General features: G+C 62.3%; 2 protein-coding genes across 2 annotated transcripts; one reads left to right on the top strand and one right to left on the bottom strand.

Moving 5' to 3' along the window:
• The first annotated feature begins 208 nt into the window (after window positions 1-208).
• PLK5 (polo like kinase 5 (inactive)) lies at window positions 209-6787 on the top strand. Its single transcript, XM_073219525.1, is given in 14 exon segments — window positions 209-358; window positions 850-1195; window positions 1745-1851; window positions 1971-2130; window positions 2343-2441; window positions 2529-2616; window positions 2706-2801; window positions 3360-3433; window positions 3436-3471; window positions 3474-3586; window positions 3647-3770; window positions 3906-3982; window positions 5366-5561; window positions 6696-6787. Coding segments are annotated over 14 exon segments (1758 nt in total).
• Window positions 6788-13618: 6831 nt separating this feature from the next.
• Window positions 13619-20789, bottom strand: MEX3D (mex-3 RNA binding family member D). Its single transcript, XM_037018498.2, has 2 exons — window positions 20115-20789; window positions 13619-15703 (listed from the first exon to the last, which is right to left on the bottom strand). The coding sequence occupies exons 1-2, from the start codon at window positions 20641-20643 to the stop codon at window positions 14367-14369; spliced, it is 1866 nt and encodes a 621-aa protein (XP_036874393.2). The 5' UTR covers window positions 20644-20789; the 3' UTR covers window positions 13619-14366.
• Window positions 20790-20980: the final 191 nt, after the last annotated feature.

Raw genomic sequence — 20980 nt, 5'->3', positions numbered from 1 at the left:
GCCTGGAATCAGAGGCTGGCTCCCCACAAAGGTGCCTGAGTCTTGCTCTGATGTAGGCACCAGGGTCCCCCCAAACCCGGTTGCCCCCGTTTGACACACCAGATGGACATGTGACGACTCTGAAGGTGTTTCCTGTCTCTGGTGTCATGGACCGGCCTGATTCCAGCCCCAGGGACCCCTGCTGACCCCTCCCCAGCCTCGGCATCACATGACATTTGGGGGTTACCACGGCAGCGTCCAGAGGCAGCTGCCTGGAGTCGACTCTCACTTCCTGGCTAGTAAGCGACTTGACCTCCGTGGGCTTCAATGTGCCCGGCTGGAAAATGGGGACCGGGCCAGTTCCTGCGCCCCAGGACTGGTGTGCGGGTAGACCGAGAGAACGCTAGGCGAGGGCTCGGACCCGAGCCTGGCGCGTGGCTCAGAGACGCCTGCCTGGACAGGTCCCAGCGGGGCCGCCCCACCCGCCAGGCTCTCCTCTGCCAGGCCTGTGTCACAAGCTCTGAGTGCCCCCAGTCGGTCCTCCAGTCCTATCCATCCTCGCTGCGGAGTGTCCCGCACATAGAACACCCCCGACACCCCCAACCTTCAGCCGTGCCCCGTCTGGGTCCCTGCCCCAGACCTCTCCTTCCCACCAGCCACAGCGGCGAGGACGTGGGGCAATTTTCTGCCACGTGGGCCTCGGGGACCTGCCTGCCTGGAGAACGCACGGCCTCCGGTCAGCGCAGCCGGCCTCACTCTGCGGAGGGCCCTGTCTGCCAAGCGCCCCTGGGGGCCTCCCCGAGAACGAGGCCATCCCGCCCGCCTCCGTTCCCTGCGCACAGGTTCCCCCTGCGCTGAGGTTCCCTCTAGGCGTCAGACGCAGGGACTGGAAGGGCGAACGCAGGGCGCGCGGGACGCGAGCGCCGCCCCTGTCCCTGGAACCCCCGCCAGCCCGGCGGCCCCGCACGCCCCTCCCGCCGCGGCCCCGCCCCAGCGTCGTTCGACGCGCCCCCCGGCGGCGCGCGGCCCCCAGAGCCGCGGTGTTGCGCGGGGGTCCGGCCGGGGGCTGCGCCCGCGCCCGCGCGCTGCACCCGGGCGGCCCCCCGTGGGGTGGAGTCCGGGCCGCGGCGGAGGCACAGTTGCCGCCCGCCCGTCTCCGCCTCTTTGCACGAACCGGGCTCGGGACGCGTCTACAGGCGCGGGAAGCTGATCGCCGGTCGGCGGCCAGGCGGCCGGGCCAGGAGGCGCGGGGCGCGCGCGGGGCTGAGCCCACGTGCGGTCCGGCTTGTTCAGCGGCGCGCCCCGCGGCTTTTGTTTCTGCGCGCGCGGTGTGTCCGCCGGGTCTGGGCTCCAGGCTCGCGTGGGCTGGGCGCCTGGGCCTGCGGTGGGCCGTTGCGCGGTGTGCGCTGCGTGGCGGGAACGGTACTGGGTGCGCTGTGCGGTGCCGGCGGGTTGCGCATCCAGGCTGTGGGTATGTGCCCCAGTGCTACCAGGGTTGTGCCTTTGTGTGGACCCCGCTGGGCTGCGTGTGTCCGGATTCTTTGCCCATCTCCGCGCCTTCTGTGACCCGGGGTGCTGTTTTGTGCAGCCTCCAAGCGCTACGCTGCGGGCTCTGGGCTGAGGGCGTCAGGGGTGGATATGTCTTAGGTGTACGTGTGCCTGGGTCTTTGGGTGTTGCTTTGCGTTGTGTACTCTGGTGTGAGGCTGTGAGCTGTCTGTGTGTGTGTGAAGAAGCCAGGCCACCTGTCTGCCCACCTGTGCACAGCCTTCAGCCGCTGCTACAAGCTGACCAACAGCCCACCAGCGCGGTTTGCCCTGAAGGTGGTGCCTCGTGGAGAAAACGGGGCGGCCCCTCTGCGTCCCCGCAAGAAGGTACGACCCTGCTGGCAGCCCCCACGGGATACCCAGGGATGTCCGGGCTCTCCGCAGGGTGACGATGTATGCTGCCGGCATGAACTCTGCAGAGGCTGTACTTGGGGCCCTGCCCGCAGGTGGAGCGCGAGATCGCCCTGCACAGCCGCCTGCGACACCGTAACATCGTGGCCTTCCACGGACTCTTTGCAGACCACGTGTACGTGGTGGTGGAGTTTTGCAGCCGCCAGGTGGGGCAGGGGGGAGTCCGCATCGCCCATGTAGCTGCCGCGTCTGTCTGTGGTCATCCTCTACACACCTGAGCTCCCCTGTGCCTGACACATGCCTACCTCCTTCGTTTCTGGTCACCTGGTCCTTCTCCAACTTACCTATGGCCACGGGGGTTCCCTTGGCTTCCCTGAGCCTGTGGAGCCTACATGGGTGTCCTGGTGCCAGGGCTGCCACCTGCCGGTCACCTGCAGTCCTTGGCGCACGTGCTGGGGGCATGGTAGACGTGACGGAGCCAGAAGTGGGCTACTACCTGCGGGGCCTGGTCTGCGGCCTGGGTCACCTCCACCAGCAGCAGATTGTGCATGGGGACCTGAAGCTCAGTGGGCGCCGGGAATGCGAGCGGAGGGCGGTGGGAGATGGGGCACAGCTCCGCCCTCACACTCAGTGCCCTCCTGTCCTCCCACCAGGTAACTTCTTCCTGAACAAAAACATGGAAGTCAAGATCGGGGACCTGGGGCTGGCCGCCAGGGTGGGGCTGGGGGGCCACTGCCACAGGTGAATGGGAGGCTCTGAGCAGTCTCTGGGTGGGCCTGGTCTGGCATGCGGGCCCCAGACTTCCTGAGCAGCCCCCTACCCTCCCCCAGAGTGCTCTGTGGGACCCCAAGCTTCCTGAGGCCCCCAAGGTTGTCTCCCGGAACAGGCACCTGCCAGGCAGGTGTCTGGGCTCCGGGCTGCACCGCGTGAGCGGGTCTCCACGAAGCCCGGGCCTGGGGAAAGCGGGCAGGAGAGCACAGGTGGGGCCAGATATGGGCAGTGGGAGCGGCCCAGGCAGGTAGGGCCAGGTGTATGTATGTCCGAGGAACTTAAGTGGGGGGTGGCTGGTGCGGGCATGCATAGAACAGACATGGACAGGGGTGTGCCCGTGTGGGCAATGCACCTGCCACCATCTCAGTGTGCAGGTGTGAAGAGGGCATGGGGGGAACGTATGCTTGAGGACAGGTCTGAGTGCGCAGAGAGGGGTGGACGGTGGAGGTGTGCAGGCAGACCAGGACACTGTGGAGGCGTGAGGTGTTCGCAGGAGTGGAAGAGGCGCGAGCATACATGAAGCAGAGTCGGAAAGACATGCAGGTGCAGCCAGATGTGGGGCAGGGGTAAGAAAGTGGACGTGAAGCCTGTATGGGGCCGGGGATTGTGGGGACGTGTGGCCAGGTGTGCTCAGGCAGGCGCATGCCAACCCTGCAAGCCCAGAACAGAATCAAGCAGGCACCCGGGTTCCTGTCCCACCTGTCCCGGCCCAGGTACATGGTGCTGACTGGCGCCCCTCCCTTCGTGGCGGCACCTGTATCAGAGATGCACTGGAACATCCGTGATGCTGCTACCCTGAGCCCACCCACCTGTCCCCCAACGCAGCCACCTCATTGCCCGCCTGCTGGCGCCCAGCCCGGCCGAGCAGCCCAGCCTGGACCACCTGCTGCAGGATGTCTTCACACAGGGGGGCTGCCCTGGGGCAGGGTGCTGAGCCCCAGTAGGCAGGGGCTGGGTGAGCCGAGCCGGGCGCTGACCTCCAACACCCTCTCTGGCCCAGCTGCCGGCCCACTGCTGCCACAGTCCACCCATCTTCACCGTCACCCCGCCTCTGCACGGGCTTTTCTGGAAGGTGGGCCAGCTGCTGCGGACTTAGCGCCAGCCACCCAGGGAGTCCCTCACCTGCCATGCATCTCATGCACCTGCTGTGCTTCCCACCTGCTCTGCACCCTCTTGCCCATGGCAGATGCCTCCCCACCCTCACCCCCACCCCTGCAGGGGGCCGGCCTCTGCCCCCACAACTCCCGCGCCTCCCCCAGGTTGCCTCACTCCCAGCAAGGCTTCAGGTCCAGGAGAAGACCGTTCCGACCCTGACCCCATGGAGTGGGGCAGTGAGGTGGGGGGCCGGGGGCAGGGGACACGGTGGGGGCGTGTGTGGGCACCCTCACAGGAAGGCTGGGCATTGGGAAAAGTTGGGAGTCTTTAGAAGAGGGGGGCTGGAGCCCCTCCCCCATCTCAGGCCCCATCTGGGATCTGGGCCACCCCTGCCCCTGTTGCCGGACGGGGGGAGCGGTGTCCTGCTTTGGGATGGCACCCTCATGGCCCTGTGCCCATCCAGGGGGTACGCTATGGGGCTCCTGTCCCTTCTTTTACCTTCCTTTGATCATGCCTCAGGTATTTATTAAGCACCTACTATACACACAGGCAGGCACCTACTGCCTGGTGGAGGAGAATAGTGCTAAACAAATGAATGACTAAATTGATTTCAGGTGGCTTTCCTGAAGGAAATGAACCAGGTGAGGTGACAGATTTCGGGGTGGAGACAGCATGGTTGTGGAGAGGCTTTCTGTGGAAGCAATGTTTGGGTGAGTTGTGGATGATGAGAGGGGGCCTGGCGGGAACAGCATGTGAGGCACGTGGAACAGCGTATACGAAGTCCCTGAGGCAGGACCGAGCATGGTGGGTTTCTGGAATGGAGACGGGAAATAGGGAGGACGTGAAGTCAGTGGCCTCAAAGGTCCTGTTGTGGTTGGGGCATGAAGGAGACATCCCCCTTTCTGGTGGGAGTGGCAGGGGACTGGTGGGGAGGTGGCTAGACTGGTCACATGGGCAATGGTGGTACCAGTGGAGGTGTCCCATCCCCCCAGACCCCAGGGCTGTTCCGGGGCTTGCTGTAGGGGGGACCCCATGAAACAGTTGCTCCAGCGTGGGAGTGGGAATAAAGTTTTGACTCCTAAGTACAAAAATGGCTGAATAGAAAATAAGACGTGTTTACATGAATCCAAAATGTAATTTTGGGTCATCTCCGTGTGTGGTTACATTTAGCAGCTGTCAAAACATCATTTCGCTGGAGATTCATTTTTAGCTAGAGGTTTTCCTGAGAAATGACGATTTCTGAGAAATCACAGCCGGTCCTGATACAGACATCAAGCGCAGTAGAATGCGATACTTTTCATTATTCTTTCATCTTAAAGTGAAGGCCCCCTCCCTGTTCACACTAGAGTGTGGATAACACACTCGCCCTGGCCTGGGCTGGGTCTCAGCTAGAGAGGCTTGTCTTCACAGCTCTGCCTGCATGAGCCTCAGTTTCTCCACTGGTACAGTCAGAGCCCTGGGCTCCTGACTCAGGGGGTTGTTAGGCATGGATGGCTGCTAAGGCCCAGGGCAGGGGCCTGCCAGTCTCCTGTCCACTTGCCCCTCTCCCCAGAGGGCCAGGGCTGGGTGTGATCCGGGGCGGACCCTTTTCCTTAACCTCAGCTCCTCCCTCACCCCTTGACAGGTCAGCTGCAATGGAGACCAGGGTCAGCCGGTGGTGAGCCGCAAGGGTGAAGAAAGAGCTCAGGGTGTGGGAACGAGCCAGCCCGGCACCTCCCACCTGCTGGGTGTCCTACAGAGCTGCGGCTGCACGGCAGCTGCCCACGCCAGCAGCTTCTCCGTGCTGTCCACACGCCGCAGAGCATCTAGTGGTCCCGAGGGTCAGAGTGGACCTCTGCATGATGCTGCCAGGGTCCCAGGCTCCATTCCTTTTCCCGCTGTTCCCCCAAAGGGGATGCCCTCGGACACAGTTGGGGGAGCATGCATGGGGCATGGGAGGTGGGGGTCCTTGCCTCATGTTCAACCCACAGTTTCTTTTGGCTTTATTCTTTTCCATTAAAGAAAACTTGACTCTTTGGGGGAGTTTGAGGCACTTTGGCAAGAGGGCACTCGAACCTGGAGTGATCTGAGCCCACTGCTGTCTGTGGCAGAGACACACAGTCCACACTTCCACCAGCACAGGAGTGAGTTCCTAGGCTCTGAAGCACCTGACACTCGCTTAACGGGTAGGCGGTGTGGAGGCGGATGTTGGAGGCCAAGAAGGTGGGGACCACGCTGTGCAGGGCTGGAGGGGGGGACCGCGCTGTGCAGGGCTGGAGGGGGGACCGCGCTGTGCAGGGCTGGAGGGGGGACCGCGCTGTGCAGGGCTGGAGGGGGGACCGCGCTGTGCAGGGCTGGAGGGGGGACCGCGCTGTGCAGGGCTGTGGGGCAAGGGTGCCTGTAATACTGGCAGCACTGTGCTGGCTGCTCTGGGCAAAATGGTATAAGAATGAGAAGAACTGAGGAAAGGACTAGCCAGCCAGCAAAGGAAAATCAGAGAAATCAGAGAATTCAGAGATTTGAGTCTTGCAGAGCTGGAAAAGGCAACTGCTTCCTGGCACCAGCCGCTACGAGGCGGGATTTTAAAGCCCTGCCGGCTGGTCAGGTTCCCCAGCAAAGGAAGCCACTGGGCAGGTTACACACGCCCGACGTTCACACCACTGCGCGCGGCCACCTCCTGAGATGGGAGGGCCAGGCCCATTGGTCTCTGGACATGTGTGTCCTCCGTCTGGGAAGGGGACACAGGTCCCCAAACACCCTGGGGGAAGCCCTCCACCCACACACAGCCTGGCACACTGCCAAGGGGGCCGGCTGACGCAGGAGCGATCAGCAGGTGGCAGTGGGAGAAGCTGAGGAACAGAGAGGCCAACCTCTGGCAGGGGTGACCCAGAGCAAGGACACAACGAGGGAGTTCAGGAGAGCAGCGTTTGTTTTTGCCTGACAGCTCAGCCATGCCTCAGTTTCCCCATCTGTAGCAGGGAATGGGCACAAGCAGCACAGCTGGTGCGGTGGCGGCGGCATCACCGCCCCCCTGGGAACCCCTGGGAACTCACAAAAGGAGCGGTAAGTGACTCACGACGAAGGGGCCACCTCACCAAAGCTGTGACTCCTGAACATAGGAGGCAGACCCACGGAAATGAGCCCAATGTCCATAAATGGACGTTTATGGATATTTAGGAATTTTAAAAATGTGTAACATTGTGACAATGTTGTGTTTAAAATACCCTCATCCTTTCACAGCCATTCCCCATGGGGGAAACCCTGCCCCCCAGGGGACACTGGGAGGTGTCTGGGAGCATCCCTGGTCATCACAGGTAGGGGTGCTCCTGGCATTGAGTGGGTGGGGGACCCCCCACTGTGCCCAGGGTGGCCCCCCCCCCGGGAATGGCCAGCTCCATGTCAGCTGAGCCAGCGGGCAGTCTCAGGAGAAGCTGGTAACTAGCAACTAATGAGTCCCTTTGCCGATGCCCGAGCTGCGTCCATCAGGAGAGAGGTCACCATAGGGTGGGGGACACCCACCAGGCGGAGTGGCAGCAGGTGACCCTTTGTTGCCCTGCCAGGGACCCCTTGCCCTTCTTAAAGGGGTGGCCTTTTGCCTTTTAAGTGACTTACTCTCAATTCCAAAGGTAAACTGAGAACGCCATTTCTTTGTGACGAATTGAAGCGCGGCAGGTAAGGCGGAGTCCCCGGGGCCGCCATCCTCCTGGAGAAGCTGCAGGGACACCTGGCGCTTTTACTTACCTTCCTGCAGAAATGATGTGAACCATCCACATGACCTCTTCGCTCTTCCCCTTCACCCGTGTGCCTGGGTGTGTTTCTGCTCCTGGCTGTGAAGGTCCCCCATGTTGGTGTCAGTGGGAGGATGGGACGAAGGAACACCGGCACCTGGAGGGAATGGAGGGAGCTGGCGGGCCGGTCGGGGAGGCCGCGTGCGGTGCGGTGCGGGAGGAGAGATCCCCGCGGGTGAGGAGGTGCAGGAACTGCAGAATCTGGGGGAAGGGGTGCCCGCTCCGGGTGTGCCATCCGGGTCTTTTTTAAAAAAATCATCGGTATGAAATTCACACAGTGTGCGATTAACCATTTCAAACTATACAACCCAGTGGTTTCTAGGACATTTGGTGGTGTGTGCAACCAGCACCTCTCTCCAGCCCCAGAACATTCCATCCCCCAGAAGAATCCCGTCCCCATGAGCAGTCACCCCCGCTCTCCCCAGCCCCCGGCACCCACAGGCCCACGTTCTGTCTGTGGATCCGCCTGTTGTGGACGTGCCATGGAAATGGGGTCACACGCTGTGTGGCCTTGTGTGTCGGGCATCTCTCTGAGCACCGTGTGGTCAGGGTGCCTCTATGTGTAGCGTGTGGTGGGGCTCCACTCCCTTTTTCATGGTTGCATGATGCTCCATGTGTGGGTGGACTTGTTTCTGTATCCATTCATCTGCAGATGTCATTGTGTTACAAATGATGCCGAAATGTCTTGAAGAGACAGCTGCAGGTAAGGCTGTATCTGGCTCAGATGATGGGTAGGACCCCACCCCCCCTTTCTCTCTTTCTCCAGCTCTCGTTCCACCCTCCTTTGTTAAGCTTCACTCATTCTCAGACTGGTGGTGTGGTGACGAAAATGGCCCCTGGCACGGGCTGGCCTGCCACCAGCCTAGGACACCCTGGGGCAAAGCGGCAGCTGAATGTTTTCAATATAACACCAAAAGCTCCAGGCTGAAGCCCACCGTCCAGACTGGGGTGACGTGACTTCCCCCAAGTCTCCCAGATGGGAGAGAGGGAAGTGGGGGATCTGCAAGAAGGCGGAATGGATGGTGACATCCCACTGCCATCTCGGTTTCCTGTGGGGGGTTTCCCCCATCAACAGGTGGCTTCTGTGTAAAAATGCCATTGTGAGCAGCTCCACGGTGCATGCAGTGGGCTGGGTCTGCCAGGATTCACGCCTTTGTGCATTTTCACGGGGTGGGCTGACCTGGGTGACCAGCGGGGGTCAGCAACAGGAGTCTGTGAGTCCCAAGAGTAGATGTGAGGTTTCTCTGGGACTGGCTGTGGGGAGCCAGCCAGTGGGGAGGACACGCAGGCAGCTGCGGAGAGATACACGTGGTGGGGGGCGAGGAGGCCTCCCCTACATAGCTGGGAGGCGGGGCCACCTGGAAGCGGCCCCTCCACTCCATCCGGAAGCCCTGGCTGACATCTGGCCTGCAACCTTACCGATGACCCCAAGCCAGAGCCGCCCAAACAAATCACTTCTGAATTCCTGACCCACAGAAGCTATGGAAAAAATGTGTTTATTGCTCTTTCAAGTCACTTGGTTTTTGGGATGGTTTGTTACCACCCAGCAAGTGGACACAGGTAGGCGTGCTAAAGCATGCAGAGGACCCGGCCCCACTAGAGCCCAGGACCTTAGTTTCTGGGGAGAAAGAGACCAAATATCATGTCCTGCCAATGGGTTTCAGCCCTGGGCAAGTTCACTATAGATTCAATGTGACCAAAGAAAATGACAGTAAAACGTTCTTGGGGTGAAAGCGTTATACCCAACTTTATTTCCAGGTGGCAGGTCAGTCACTAGAATCCCATTCACTCAGAGAGTCTGCAGGCAGCAAGCCGGTCTCTGCCTCTGGGTCCCTCTGTCTGCACAGCTGTCCTCTGGGCCCCTCTGTCCACACAGCTGTCCTCTGGGCCTTTCTGCACAGTCATCCCGCACAGCCGTCTTTCGGGCCTCTGTCCTCGGCGCTGCCACCACTCCAGCCTCTGCTCTGCTCTCCGGCAGCCTTGCAGCCCTGCCACCGTGTCGCCCAGAGCACTGGGTAGAGCTTCTTATATAGAGTCAATAGCAACGTATCACCCACAGGTGTGCAGCCAACCAGGGCCAGGTGGGAATCCTGACCACAGGAGCTCTCATTTTATCCACACATCCTCAGCATGTTTAACTGTGTGTCTTGCAACATGACCTAGCTAGGGTGTTGATTTCCATCTGTTTGTGGGCGAATCTGTGACAATCTCCCACGCCCTAAGCCCACAATGCTGGCTTATTAAAAATAAACCAACCGCAGAATATATTAATTTTGTAACCTCCCAGCCCGATTATTTCTAGGTATGAGGACTTCAAGGGATGGCAAGGCGCCCACACTGCCCTCACGATGAAAGCCTCTGGAATCGTCGGAGGGGTTAAACTGTGCACCTTAAGAAATAAAGTTATGAGCCTTACTTTTTTGGGGTGATTACAAAGGATGAAGCTTCAAGGAATGGCCATGAATCTAGTCCAGGCCTGGCCAGAATTATTATTATTATTATTATTATTATTATTATTATTATTATTATTATTATTATTAAGGAAGTCACTGAGAGTATTTTTAACTGCAGAACAAACGGAACGAGGGAAAACGGTTTGCATCAATCCTACCTTTTTCTCCCAGGCTGAGGCTTCAGCTGATCCCTGCCGCTGGACCACCTCCTCATTGGTCCCTGGGAGCATGTGACATGCCTCTTCCTCCAATCACTAGCAGGCAAGGTGGGGCGAGCGCGGCAGCATCCGGGCAGGCTGGTTGGCTGCTGCCATGGCAACCGTGTGTGAGGTCGCAAAGCTGCCCAGGGTCCGGCTCCCCGGTGGGGCCTGTGGCTCTCCATCTGCTCTGATCTGCACGACTCACCTGCCAGCTGGGGGCTTTCCTCTCCCCGCCTCACCGATGAGGAAACTGAGGCACGCGGGTTGTCTCAATTTCATAACTGCTGGGAGAAAAGGGGGGCTGAAGGCAGGGGGAAATTTTTTAAATCCTAATGACTCCAGGGAATTATGCTGAGCAAAAAAAGGCCAGCGCCAAAGGTCACAAGGTCACATCCCGTCAGATTCTATTTATATAACACTTTTAAGTGGCAACACTTTAGAAATGGAGGGCGGATGAGTGGTTGGGGCCAGGGCCCTGGTCATAACGGGGCATGTCCAGGATCCTTGAGGCAGCAGATACAGGAACCCACCCAGCTGGTAAAATCGTAGACAACTTAGCGCACGAAAGTGCACACACCCAGACGCATGCACACACACTGCAAGCAACATCGGTCAACTTGAAATCCAAGTAAGGTAGGTGACGTGTCCATGACAACAACCTGGTTGAGATACTATTGTTTTGCAAAACGTGACTGTTGGGGAAGGTGGACAAGAAGCGGTACAAGCGACTCTCACAGTGTGGATTTTTACAACTTTACACAATGTGATTTCTTACAAGGTGAATCTGCAATGGTCTCGATAAAAATTAAAAAAAAATTCTGTTTGTTGGTTCCCCGGTAGTTAAACTTAGAATGGCCATTATGACCCAGCAATTCCAGGAGAATTTAAAACAGGCGTCAAAAGCAAAATTGCATGCACGGGCATTCCTAAGAGCCTGTGCAAAGAGCCCAAAGTGGGAACGAGTGTCTATCAGGGATGAACAAAGAAACAGGACGTGGTCCATCCACACATGGATCTTCCCACAGCCACAAAAAGGTGTGGAGTTTCGCCACACGCTACACATGGACAGACCCCAACACATGGTGCTCAGTGAAGATGCTTGACACAGAAGGCCACACAGCATGCAACTCCATTTCTGTGACACGTCCACAACAGGTGAACCCACAGACAGACAGTGGGTTCCTGGTTATCAGGAGCTGGCGAGGGGGTGGGGGGGACTGCTCATGGGGACAGGGCTGCTTTTTGGGGGATGGAATATTCTGGAACGGGACAGAGGTGGTGGTTGCACACGGTGAATGTACTAAACACCACTGAATTGTATACTTTAAAATGACCAAAACAGTACATTTTATGTTCCATGTATTTACCACCATTTTTTAAATGATCCTACTGCCCACATGGTGCTGCAGGCCAATTATGGCAAAGTTGGGGCCCTGTCTCTTCACTGTCAGCCTGCCTCCCCCAGTCTGCCCTCTCAGATGCTCAAGGTGCTCACCACCACGGAGGAGAAAAATACGGTTGAATCAAGAAAAGCCAGTAAGCTGGAGTCATTTCTGCTCTCGGGGGAAAGTAGCAAAATTCTCGTGGGGGGTTGTGTCTAGGTTGCTGTGCGTCAACACGAGATGAGGCCAGGTCTGGTGCAGGTTAAAGAAAAACTCAGTTCTTTGGGTTACCCTGTCAAGCGGTCTATCAACAAACCTTTAGGGAGTGCCCACTGCGTGCCAGCGTGGAGCGAGGGCACGGTCGGTGGTGAAGGATGGAAAAGGTGGGCCTGTTTGCGCCCTGGGGAGCCCACAGCTCCGGGACCAAGATCTTTAGTTTCCAAAGAATGCAGTTCTTGACTGCAAGGTTGTTCTGGGCAAGGTGTCGTGCGCAGCTAGGGCCACACGGTGGCGACAGAGGACAGGAGTTCGGGTCCATCCTGGTCGTTGGAGCCCCAGGCAGGTTCTGGAGGTTTTTACCGGCAAGTCCTTGGGGGCTTTCGGCTCATCCCTGCTCCCGCCCAGAGCAAATCCACCCCTGGCTGCGGCCAGGGTCAGGCGCTCACTCATGGCAATGAATATTTGTGGAATGAATTCTTGTTTGCGTTCACCAACCCCTGCCCCCTGCCCACGCTTCACCTTTCCCTGCCAGGTAGCACTCCACTCACTCCTCATAGCGTTACCACATTTAACAAGTAAAAATACAGGACGCCCTACGAAATCCGAATTTCAGTGATTCACGAAATATCCTTAGGTGGAGTGTGCAGGCCCAAACCTGAGATGTTGTACCTTTCAGAAGGTTGTACCCCTGGCTCAGGCCCTAGTCCCCACCTCTGCAAGGACTCTTTCCCACCCCATCATCTCCCTGGGGCCGCTCTTTCTGTGGCCAAAATGCCACCTGCCTGCTGCCTCTGTCCAGTCACTGCCTGACTTCAGCCAGGTCACCTGGGGCCACTGCAGCCACGCCCAATTCCCCTGCTGAACTGTGGGCTTGGCCCAGGGGCGGGCATTGCCCACCCACCCATACGTGCTTCCTGTGGCTGCCTGAGCCAGTTACCACGAAGTTGGGGCAGTGTAAAACCATAGGAATGTGTTCTCTCCCTGTTGTGCGGACCAGACCCCTAAAATCAGCACCAGCAAGGTGTCGAGGGGCTGTGCCCCCTCCGGAGGCTGCAGGGGCGGCTCCTTCCTGCCTCTGAGTTCTGGGGGCTCCGGGTGTGTCCCTTGGCTTGTGGTCACATCACCGCAGTCTCTGCCTCCACCGCCACAGGGCCTCTCCTCTGCTGACGGTTCTCTGCCCCCTCTATGCCGCCCACCGTGCCTTCCAGCTTTCCTAGCAGGCTGCCCAAGGCCCCTCCTCACCGCTCACTCGGGCCAGCAGTCTGTGAGCACCAAAGCACCCAGGCTTGTCCCTGGAGCGGTCCTGGGCCCCTTCCTGTCACCAGGCCCTGCACCCCACGCCCCAGCCTCCACAGCTTTCTTCCCCTCCCCTGGAATGTTGGCGGCACAGGCTGACTGCCGCAGGTCCAGCCCATGGCTGCTCGGTCCTGCCTCCCGGCCAACCCCAGCCCTCTGCTCCCAACCAGGCCAGGGAGGATTAGGATGCCTATGGCTCATCACTCCAGGGACTGCGGGGTGTCCGGATACATCTCGGGAAAGGGAACTCCCAGACCTGCCTCTCCGTCTGCACAATGGCGAGCAGACACGTATGCTGGGGCCGAGGGTCCCCCCTGCACACCCCAGAGCTGGCTGGCTGGGTGCCCCCAGAAGGGATGGCCTGGCACCCCTCCCCTACAGACTCAGTGCCCTTGTCTGGAATGGGACAGAGTGCCTGGCTATGAGAAAGGTGTGAACCAGGGAGTTGGGGTGCCTGGGGCCTTAATTCCTTTATTTGGAAGATTATGGGGTGAGAAGCCAGATCTGAGGCCCTTCTCGCCTGCCTCCCCAGCGCCCACCCACCGACACCACACCAAGGGTCACGTGTAGTAAAAAGACTTTATTAAGAAGGCTTTGAAGTCAAAAAATAAAACTCTTGATACAATTTTCTGAACCCTTAAGTCAGCTCAGCAAATATATAATCAGTAATTTAGCTGTGTAAGATTAAAGGTCCATTACTTTATTTAAAATAAAATATATTTTAGTTCTTAAAATTTATTCCATAAAGTACATATTTCCCTATAAATTCCCTACATATACACAAGAGGTAAAAAGTAAAAGTTTAAAAAAAAATTTTTTTAAATGTAAAATCTGACAACAGAAACCACAGCAGAAGGGGATTAATAATTAAAAACAAAACCAGTTAGAAATTTCCGAGCGGACGCCCCTCGCCGCCCGCCCCCCTCTGGCCTGGGCCGGGCCCCTCCCCAAAGGGCAGCCGGGGGCTCCAAGAGGGGCTCGGCGTGGCCGCACCCTCTTTCTGCAAGTTTCTGCTGAGGCTGCAGCTGCAGGCCAAGGTGAAACACTGTCAAATCAGAAATCCGCCGGGTACAAAACGGCTGCGGAGCTGTAAAAATCGCGTTTGTGTTTTTCTCTTAAAAAGATCCCCCCAGGGGAGTGGGGTGGGGGCTTAAATAGAAAGTGCAGGCGGAGTTTCTCGCTGTGGTTTATTGTAAGCTGTCCACTCAATACTGTCACTGGCCGTGGGTGGAGAGGCCGCGGGCACCGCCGTCTGCACGCCTGGGACCGGGGTCGGAGCTCGCCTGTGCGCACCGGGCCCGCGCCCCGCTAGGAGAAGATATGAATGGCCTGGGTGGCGGGCGTGCGGCACGCGGGGCACACGGGCTCGCTCTTGCCGCAGATGCGCACGGCGCAGTCCATGCAGAAGAGGTTGTGGCCGCAGGGCACCAGCGCGGCCATCACCTCGCCCTCGGCGCACACCACGCACTCCCGCGCCGAGGCCGCGCCGGGGGCCGCCGGGGGCTTGCGGCCGCCGTCCGGGGCGCTGGGGTCCAGGGCCGCGCACGGGGAGGCCGAGGGGCCGCCGGGCGGCGAGGCGGCCGCGGGGAAGCCGGCGCTGCTCGGGAGGGCCGCCAGCGAGCCCTGCGCGGGCCGCCAGGGCAGGGCGCCCACCGGGTCCGGGGCGCCGCGGCGCGCCGGCGGGCGCTCCGGGCCCAGGCCGGCCGGCTCGGGCAGCGTGGGCGAGTGTCGCGGCGTGCCGGGCCCGCTGCTGCGCCGGGCACCCGGGGCCGCTGGCGCGGGCGCCCCGTTCACCGCCGAGCAGCTGCCGAGGGCTGGCAGGGGCGCGGCCCGCTCGAAGGGGGCCCAGATGGCGGCGGCGGCGGGCACCGTCAGGTCCAGCGCCAGGAAGTCGAAGCCGAAGTCGCAGTCCTCGGGGGCCCCCGGGCCGTCCCCGCCGAGGGCGAAGCCCCCGCTGCCCGCGCTGCCGTAGGGGCTGGCGGGGCCTGTGTCCGGCACAGGCGGGCCCCCGCGACTACCTGCGTAGAAGGCGTCGGGGCCCCCCGGGGCGCCCAGGGCCCCGTCCCCGCGGAGAGCGGCCGCGGGCGCCGGGGGACGCCGCCCGGGGTTGGGGGCCTTGGCCCAGAGGCCGGCGGCCGCCCCGAGCAGGTCCAGGCACACGTCGGTGCCGTTGGCATGGAAGTCACTGTCCGGGCCGGCGTCGGCGAAGGCGCCGGTGCGCAGCGTGATGTGCGCCTCGATCTCCTCGCGCGCGCGGTCCACGTTCTCGGGCATGCCGGTCACGGCGAACACCGGCTCCTTGTCGCGCCCCGGCGTCACGATGTACGTGTGCGTCCGCTGCTGGATGCGCTTGATGGTGGCGCCCTTGGGCCCCACCACCAGCCCCACCACGCGGTAGGGCACGCGCACCTGGATGGTGGTCTGTCCTGGCAGGTTGGGCGGGCCCTGCGTGGCCCCGGGCAGCCCGCCGGCCTTGCTGCGCGTGGCGCGGATCACGGAGAAGTGCTCGGCAGCCGACAGGATCTCGCGCTTGGCCATCTCCACGTCCTCCTTGCGGCCCGTCACGATGAAGACCGGCTCCTCCCCGCGCACCGGCGTCTTGATGTAGGTGTTCGTCTTGGCGCGCAGGGCCTTTATCTTGCACCCTGGGACGGGGTAGGGGTGGGTCACGGTGAGGGTGGGGACCCCCCCCGGGCCAGTCCTCCCCCAGAGCACCTGCAGGGGCCAGCCTCCTCGGACGTGCCGCATCCCTCCCAAAGCCTCAGCTTCCACTGTGGTTCCGGGGGTGGGGGGAGGGGTGTTCTGCAAAAGGGCAAGAAAGCGGGGAGGACCCTACTGTGGGTCGGATAGTGTCCCCCCAAATTCACATCTACCCAGAGCCTCAGAACGGGACCTTGTCTGGAAAGATGGCCTTTGAAGACTTGACTAAGGTAAGGCTGCATGCCAGTAGGTAGGCGCTGAAGCCACTGCCCGGGGGGAACACAGACATACAGGGTTTGGGGTGATGTGGCCACAGCCAGGACATGAAGGGCTGGCAGCCACTACAACTGGGAAGCACCCACTCCTACTGCTTCAGGCCACCCAGTTCATCACAGCAGCCCCAGGACACTAATGCAGACCCCCTGACACCGACTCCCCATCCCAAGGTGGGGAGACACCCTCACGCACTTTCCTGCCAACCAAGTGCCCCACCCGAGCCTAAGGGGAGCCGAGGAAGGTCTCAGCAGATGGCAGACTCCTGGGCCCTAAGCCAGGGTGCCCCCCAAGGCTCTGGACTCAGACCCCGTGGGGGGTGCAGGAGCGTCCCTTCGGGGTGCACAGTCAGTCCTGCAGTGTCTCTTGATGGGGGCACCTGCCTAGGTCCCTGACACTCCCCACCCCAGGGCCTTTTGAGACATCTTGAGTCTGGGCCCGGGAGTCTGGGAGACGCCCCCCAACGCCAGGGTCCGGGCGGCTGAAGGGACACAGGGATATTGTTTCAATACAAACAGAGGGTGGCATTGATGGGAATAACAGTGTTGCTAACTTCGCAAGCAGCAGAAGATACAAAGTTAGCAGGGCCAGCTTCTCTGGGACCTGTGGTGGGGGGGAGGGCACAGGGAGGGCAAACCAGGAGGCCACCGTGCAGGAGGGGCTTCCAGCAAGAGCGGGGCCAGCAAATCCCGGAGGATGGAGGGTGGGGAGGCAGCTGGGTCCTCAGCCACTGCCCAGTCCCGTGTCCTCTCTCTCTGAGGCCGTCTCCTCACCAGCGGCCCCCAGCCCACCCTGACCTGCACCTGCCTGATGGCCCTTTTTCATTTGGCCGCTCGGAGAGCACTTTCCGATCACACACATCAGCCCTGTCCCCTCCTGCCGCAAACCCTGCCCTGGCCCGATGCCCCCACACATGACCTTTCCCACCCTGAACGCTGCCCTCACTGACCGCCATCCAGACATCTCCATTTTCTGCATCAAATCGCATTTCAGCACTAGCCCGTCCCCCAGGAACCCTGCCCTGACTGCACCGGGCCAGTCCTGCAAACACCACAGGCCGGACTCTCTGGGCGACAGCTGGCATACTAGGATTGCTCTGGGCACCCAAAGCCCAGCCTCCCGCCACCGTGAGGAGCTCGAAGGGGGCACATGGCCCCGTGGGGAGGCCAGTCTGTGAAACCCCACCGCAGTGGACCCCCGAGCTGGGTCGGGGCCCGGAGGGATCCTGCAGCTTCCCCCTCACCAGCCTTCACCCTGCCCTGTCTCAGAGGGTGGCCCTGGACGGAGCCCTCGGAGCTGAGAGGGGCCCTATTCATTGACTGTGCTTCAGCTGTGACACGCTGGCTGCAACTCCTACCCACGCCAAGAGCCCAGGAAGGGGCAGAGCCCAGGGTGCTCAGCCCAGGAAACTGGGGCTCCAGGAATGGGCCCTGCCGCAACCATGCCCCAGTGGGGATGACAGAGAGGCAAGCGTGCTGACAGGGAACCAAGGCCCATGCCTGGAGGGTCCCTGGAGGCCACCACTGGCCCATGGGCACAGGCTGAAATGCAGGTTCCGGGGCCCTGCTCCCAGGAAGCCAAATCAGAGGGCCTGTGTGCCTGGGGATGTAGGCGCCCACCCCAGAGGCTGGCTAGGGTCCCTGGCAACCCCCACCCCACGGCAGCTGGACCCTCCCCTCAAAGCGGGGCCCCCAGGGTCCCCCAGCATAGCCTAGTCCACTGGTCGTGTGACCCTGTTCTGGGGTTGTACCTGTGCGCCGGGGACCCAGGAAACCAGGCCCAAGGGGTGCTGACAGGCCACACTAACCCGACAGAAACTCAAGGCGGCGACGGGGGCCAAGGGGGCCATCTGGGAGGAGGGGGCAGCGGGGGCAAAGCTCTGGAGGCAGGACCGGGTGCGACACAGCCCGCCTCAAGCCCAGTGGGTGCTCTCCCTGAGGCCGGGGGGAGGATGGGGGTGGTCCCAGTGTGGGGGTCTGCAGGCAAGACAGCTCGCCTGTGAAACGGGACACAGGAAGAGGTGGGGCAGGGCATACCCACACTTGCCAACACGCAGAACCCCCAACCTGACCCCAGAGCCCCTTTCTTTCTCTGCCCCACAGTGATAGACAGGGACCCCAGGGCGAGGGCCCCACCATCACCCCTGCAGCGTCACCAGCTGTCAGGAAGGGCCCCCGAGGCCCCCGTGAGGACAGTCAGTGACCAGGGACCCCCACCTGACAACAGCACAGGTAGGTGGGGGGCAGGGGGTCCTGTGTGGCTGCCAGTCTGAGCCCTGCCTTCAGCACTGTTCATTCACTCATTCCCGACCAGAACCTTCTGTGTGCAGGCCGTGTGCCAGGTGCTGAAGACCCAACCAAACCAAGCCTGGCCTGGCCACACCCAGGTGAGGAGGGCCAAAGACAGGGTCTCGGAAGAGCCGCAGTGGCCAGGCGCACAGCGAGCGTGCATCAGCCGGAGGGAGCCACCCTCCACCTCTGGAATCTCCCCTTCTCTGCAAAATGGGCGCCTCCCTCTGTCCCCAAACTTGGGGCTCGGAAGGTTCCAGTACCCTGCGCCTGACTCCTGCCACCACCTGTGTGGACTCGGCTGCCCTGGAAGCACCCTGGGGCGCCAGGACACGTGCATTCACGCAGAACACGCCCTCTCACTCCACCGACAGGCGCCTCAGCCTAGACCCTGGGGATCAGACCCCAGGCCTGTTTCCTCACTGCAGATTTCTGGGCACTCGGCGCACGGCAGCTGTCTTGTTACTTGTCCCAGTGCAGAAATGGGGGACAGGGTCAAGGGAGGGGGACCTAAACAGGAAGACGGCACTAGGGTGGTGGAGGGGACCGCCCTGCCCAGGCTCCTGCCTTACCTGTCCACAGAGGCGGCTGGCAGGGCCCAGAGAACCACGTGTCCCCACCCCTCCCACTCCGTCTTTCAGCCCAGCACTACACCTCCTCGCAGCCCTGTGTGGGGATGAACAACTGACCGAACCCACTTGCACCCCAAGCTGGGGAGGGCTGGCTGGCCAACCGTTCCGCCCACTCGAAACAAGTGGAGGGCGGTGCCCGGGGTATCCCCGAGGTCCTCTGCTTGCTGAAGCAGCCAGGTGACAGGTCACCTTGCAATTTAACCCTCTTCTGGCCCCCATTACTAAGGGCCCAGGGGCCAGAACCCCCAGCCTGACGGAGCTGCAGCCCCACCTCACGCCCCACCCAGACCCCTCCCCAAGATCTGGAAGCTGCTGACAAGTAGGGGAAGGAGAAAGTTGAGGGGGGCGGCAGTGTGCTAACAGGGTGGGTGGGTGTGTGCTGGGCCGGGCACTGCCCACCACCCTCCTGCCAGCCCGCCCCACAGCTCCAGGGCCAATGAGCGGCGGCCGGCCTGATGTCACCCTGCGAATCTCAGCCTGGCTCTCTAACAAAGAGAACAATGGGGCGGCCAGGGGACGCTGACACCACCACCACCAGGACCCCCACGCTGCCCGGACCCCCTCACCAGGGTCTGCCGCCCCCAGTCTGCCAGGGGAGAGCTGGGGGCTAGGCCCCAGGAGCAGCTTTTACAACTGGTCCTCACGTATGAGCCCAAGCCCCACTCAGGGTTGAGAGTGGGTAGGGACCCTGTCTTCTCCTTCGTGCCTCCCACGCCCCGCGGGAACCCCACGCTGGCAAGTCGAGACGGGTAACCTCTCTGTGAGCCAAGCTTCCCTCCTGGCCCTGCCGGGAGCCCCCCAGCCACCCCTAAATCCCAGCGAGCCCCGCCCCAGCATGTTTAGGGTATGGAGCGCCCCGCCCCGCCCGGTCCCCTGCCCCGGGATGCCACCGCCGGTGGCCCACAGCCCACAGCCTACGGCCCAGGCAGGGGCGCTGCACGCAGGGGCCTTCCCGGGCCGGAGGCGCGCAGACAAAGGCAGCGGCGGGCCGGAGCGTGAGCGGAGGGGCGCGGGCTGCGCCCAACTTTCTCCCGCGGCAGTGGCAGGACAAAGGCGCAAAGGCGGCCACGGAGGCCGGGGCCCGGAGCCCACGCGGGGCGTGTCCGGGCCAGCCAGGGAGACCCCTCCCGGGGCGAGGGGCACCCCCGACGGCAGCCACTCACCCTGGCGACCCACGATCTCGGCGACATGCTCGGAGCTGGGGACGGGCACGCACTCGGTCATGTTCACGCTCTTCCTGCGGCTGCCGACCATGTTCATCTGCTCCGCCAGCAGCGTCGGGGGGCCCAGGGCCGCGGGGTGGGGCGCGAAGCCCGCAAACACCTCGGGCGGCGGCGGCCGGGGCGGCGGCGGCGGCGGCGGGGGACTCACGTCGGGCTCCGGCGGCGGCGGCAGCGGCACGCCCGCCTCGGGCCCGTCGAGGGGCGCGGACTCAGCCGCCGCCCCGCCGTCCGCGGCCCCCGCCGCCGGCCCGCCGTCCGCAGCCGTCCCCTCCTCGTCCTGGCAGCCCGCGCCCCCGAGCCCCAGCCCCGAGAGCTGGTCCAGGGCCAGGCGGAGCACGGCAGCCGCGTCGTCGGGCGCAAGCGCGGCCTCCTCGGCGCCTGCGGGCAGGGGTCCCGGGCTGGGGTCCCCGCCGGCCGCCGCCGCGGGCGCGCCGCCGCCGCCGTCGGGCCGGCCGGGGGAGCCGGGCATGGCGGCGCTAGCGCTCGGGCCCGCGCCCCTGCCTCTCGGCCGCCGGCCGCCGGCATCCAGCGGCGGGGGGCGGCGCGGCGGCTGGGGGCGCGGGGCTGCTCGGCCGCGGGCGGCGGGGGGCGGCGCGACTCTGCTTGCTCCGGGCGGCGGGCTCGGCGGCGCGGACGCGGCTTCCCTCCCGCCGCCCTCCGCCCTCCGCCCTCCGCCGGCCGCCCCGCCCCGTGACGCGCGCGCGGCCGACAATGGGGCGCCGGGCAGCGCGCACGCGCGGGCGGGGCGGGGCGGGGCGGAGCGCGTCACGTGGGCGCGGGCGCGGAGCGCGGGCGGCCGCAGGTAG

Source organism: Manis javanica, chromosome 13 (genome assembly GCF_040802235.1).
Source record: "Manis javanica isolate MJ-LG chromosome 13, MJ_LKY, whole genome shotgun sequence".
Taxonomy (NCBI): Eukaryota; Metazoa; Chordata; class Mammalia; order Pholidota; family Manidae; genus Manis; species Manis javanica.
This window is presented reverse-complemented; position numbering and strand designations above follow the sequence as displayed.

What these genes read in the sequence shown, in the direction of transcription:
- MEX3D (XM_037018498.2), bottom strand. Translation starts at nt 20,643, where the DNA reads ATGCCCGGCTCCCCCGGCCGGCCCGACGGCGGCGGCGGCGCGCCCGCG. An exon ending in CGAGATCGTGGGTCGCCAGG is followed by an intron (nt 15,704 to 20,114) that starts GTGAGTGGCTGC and finishes ACCCCGTCCCAG; the next exon opens with GGTGCAAGATAAAGGCCCTG.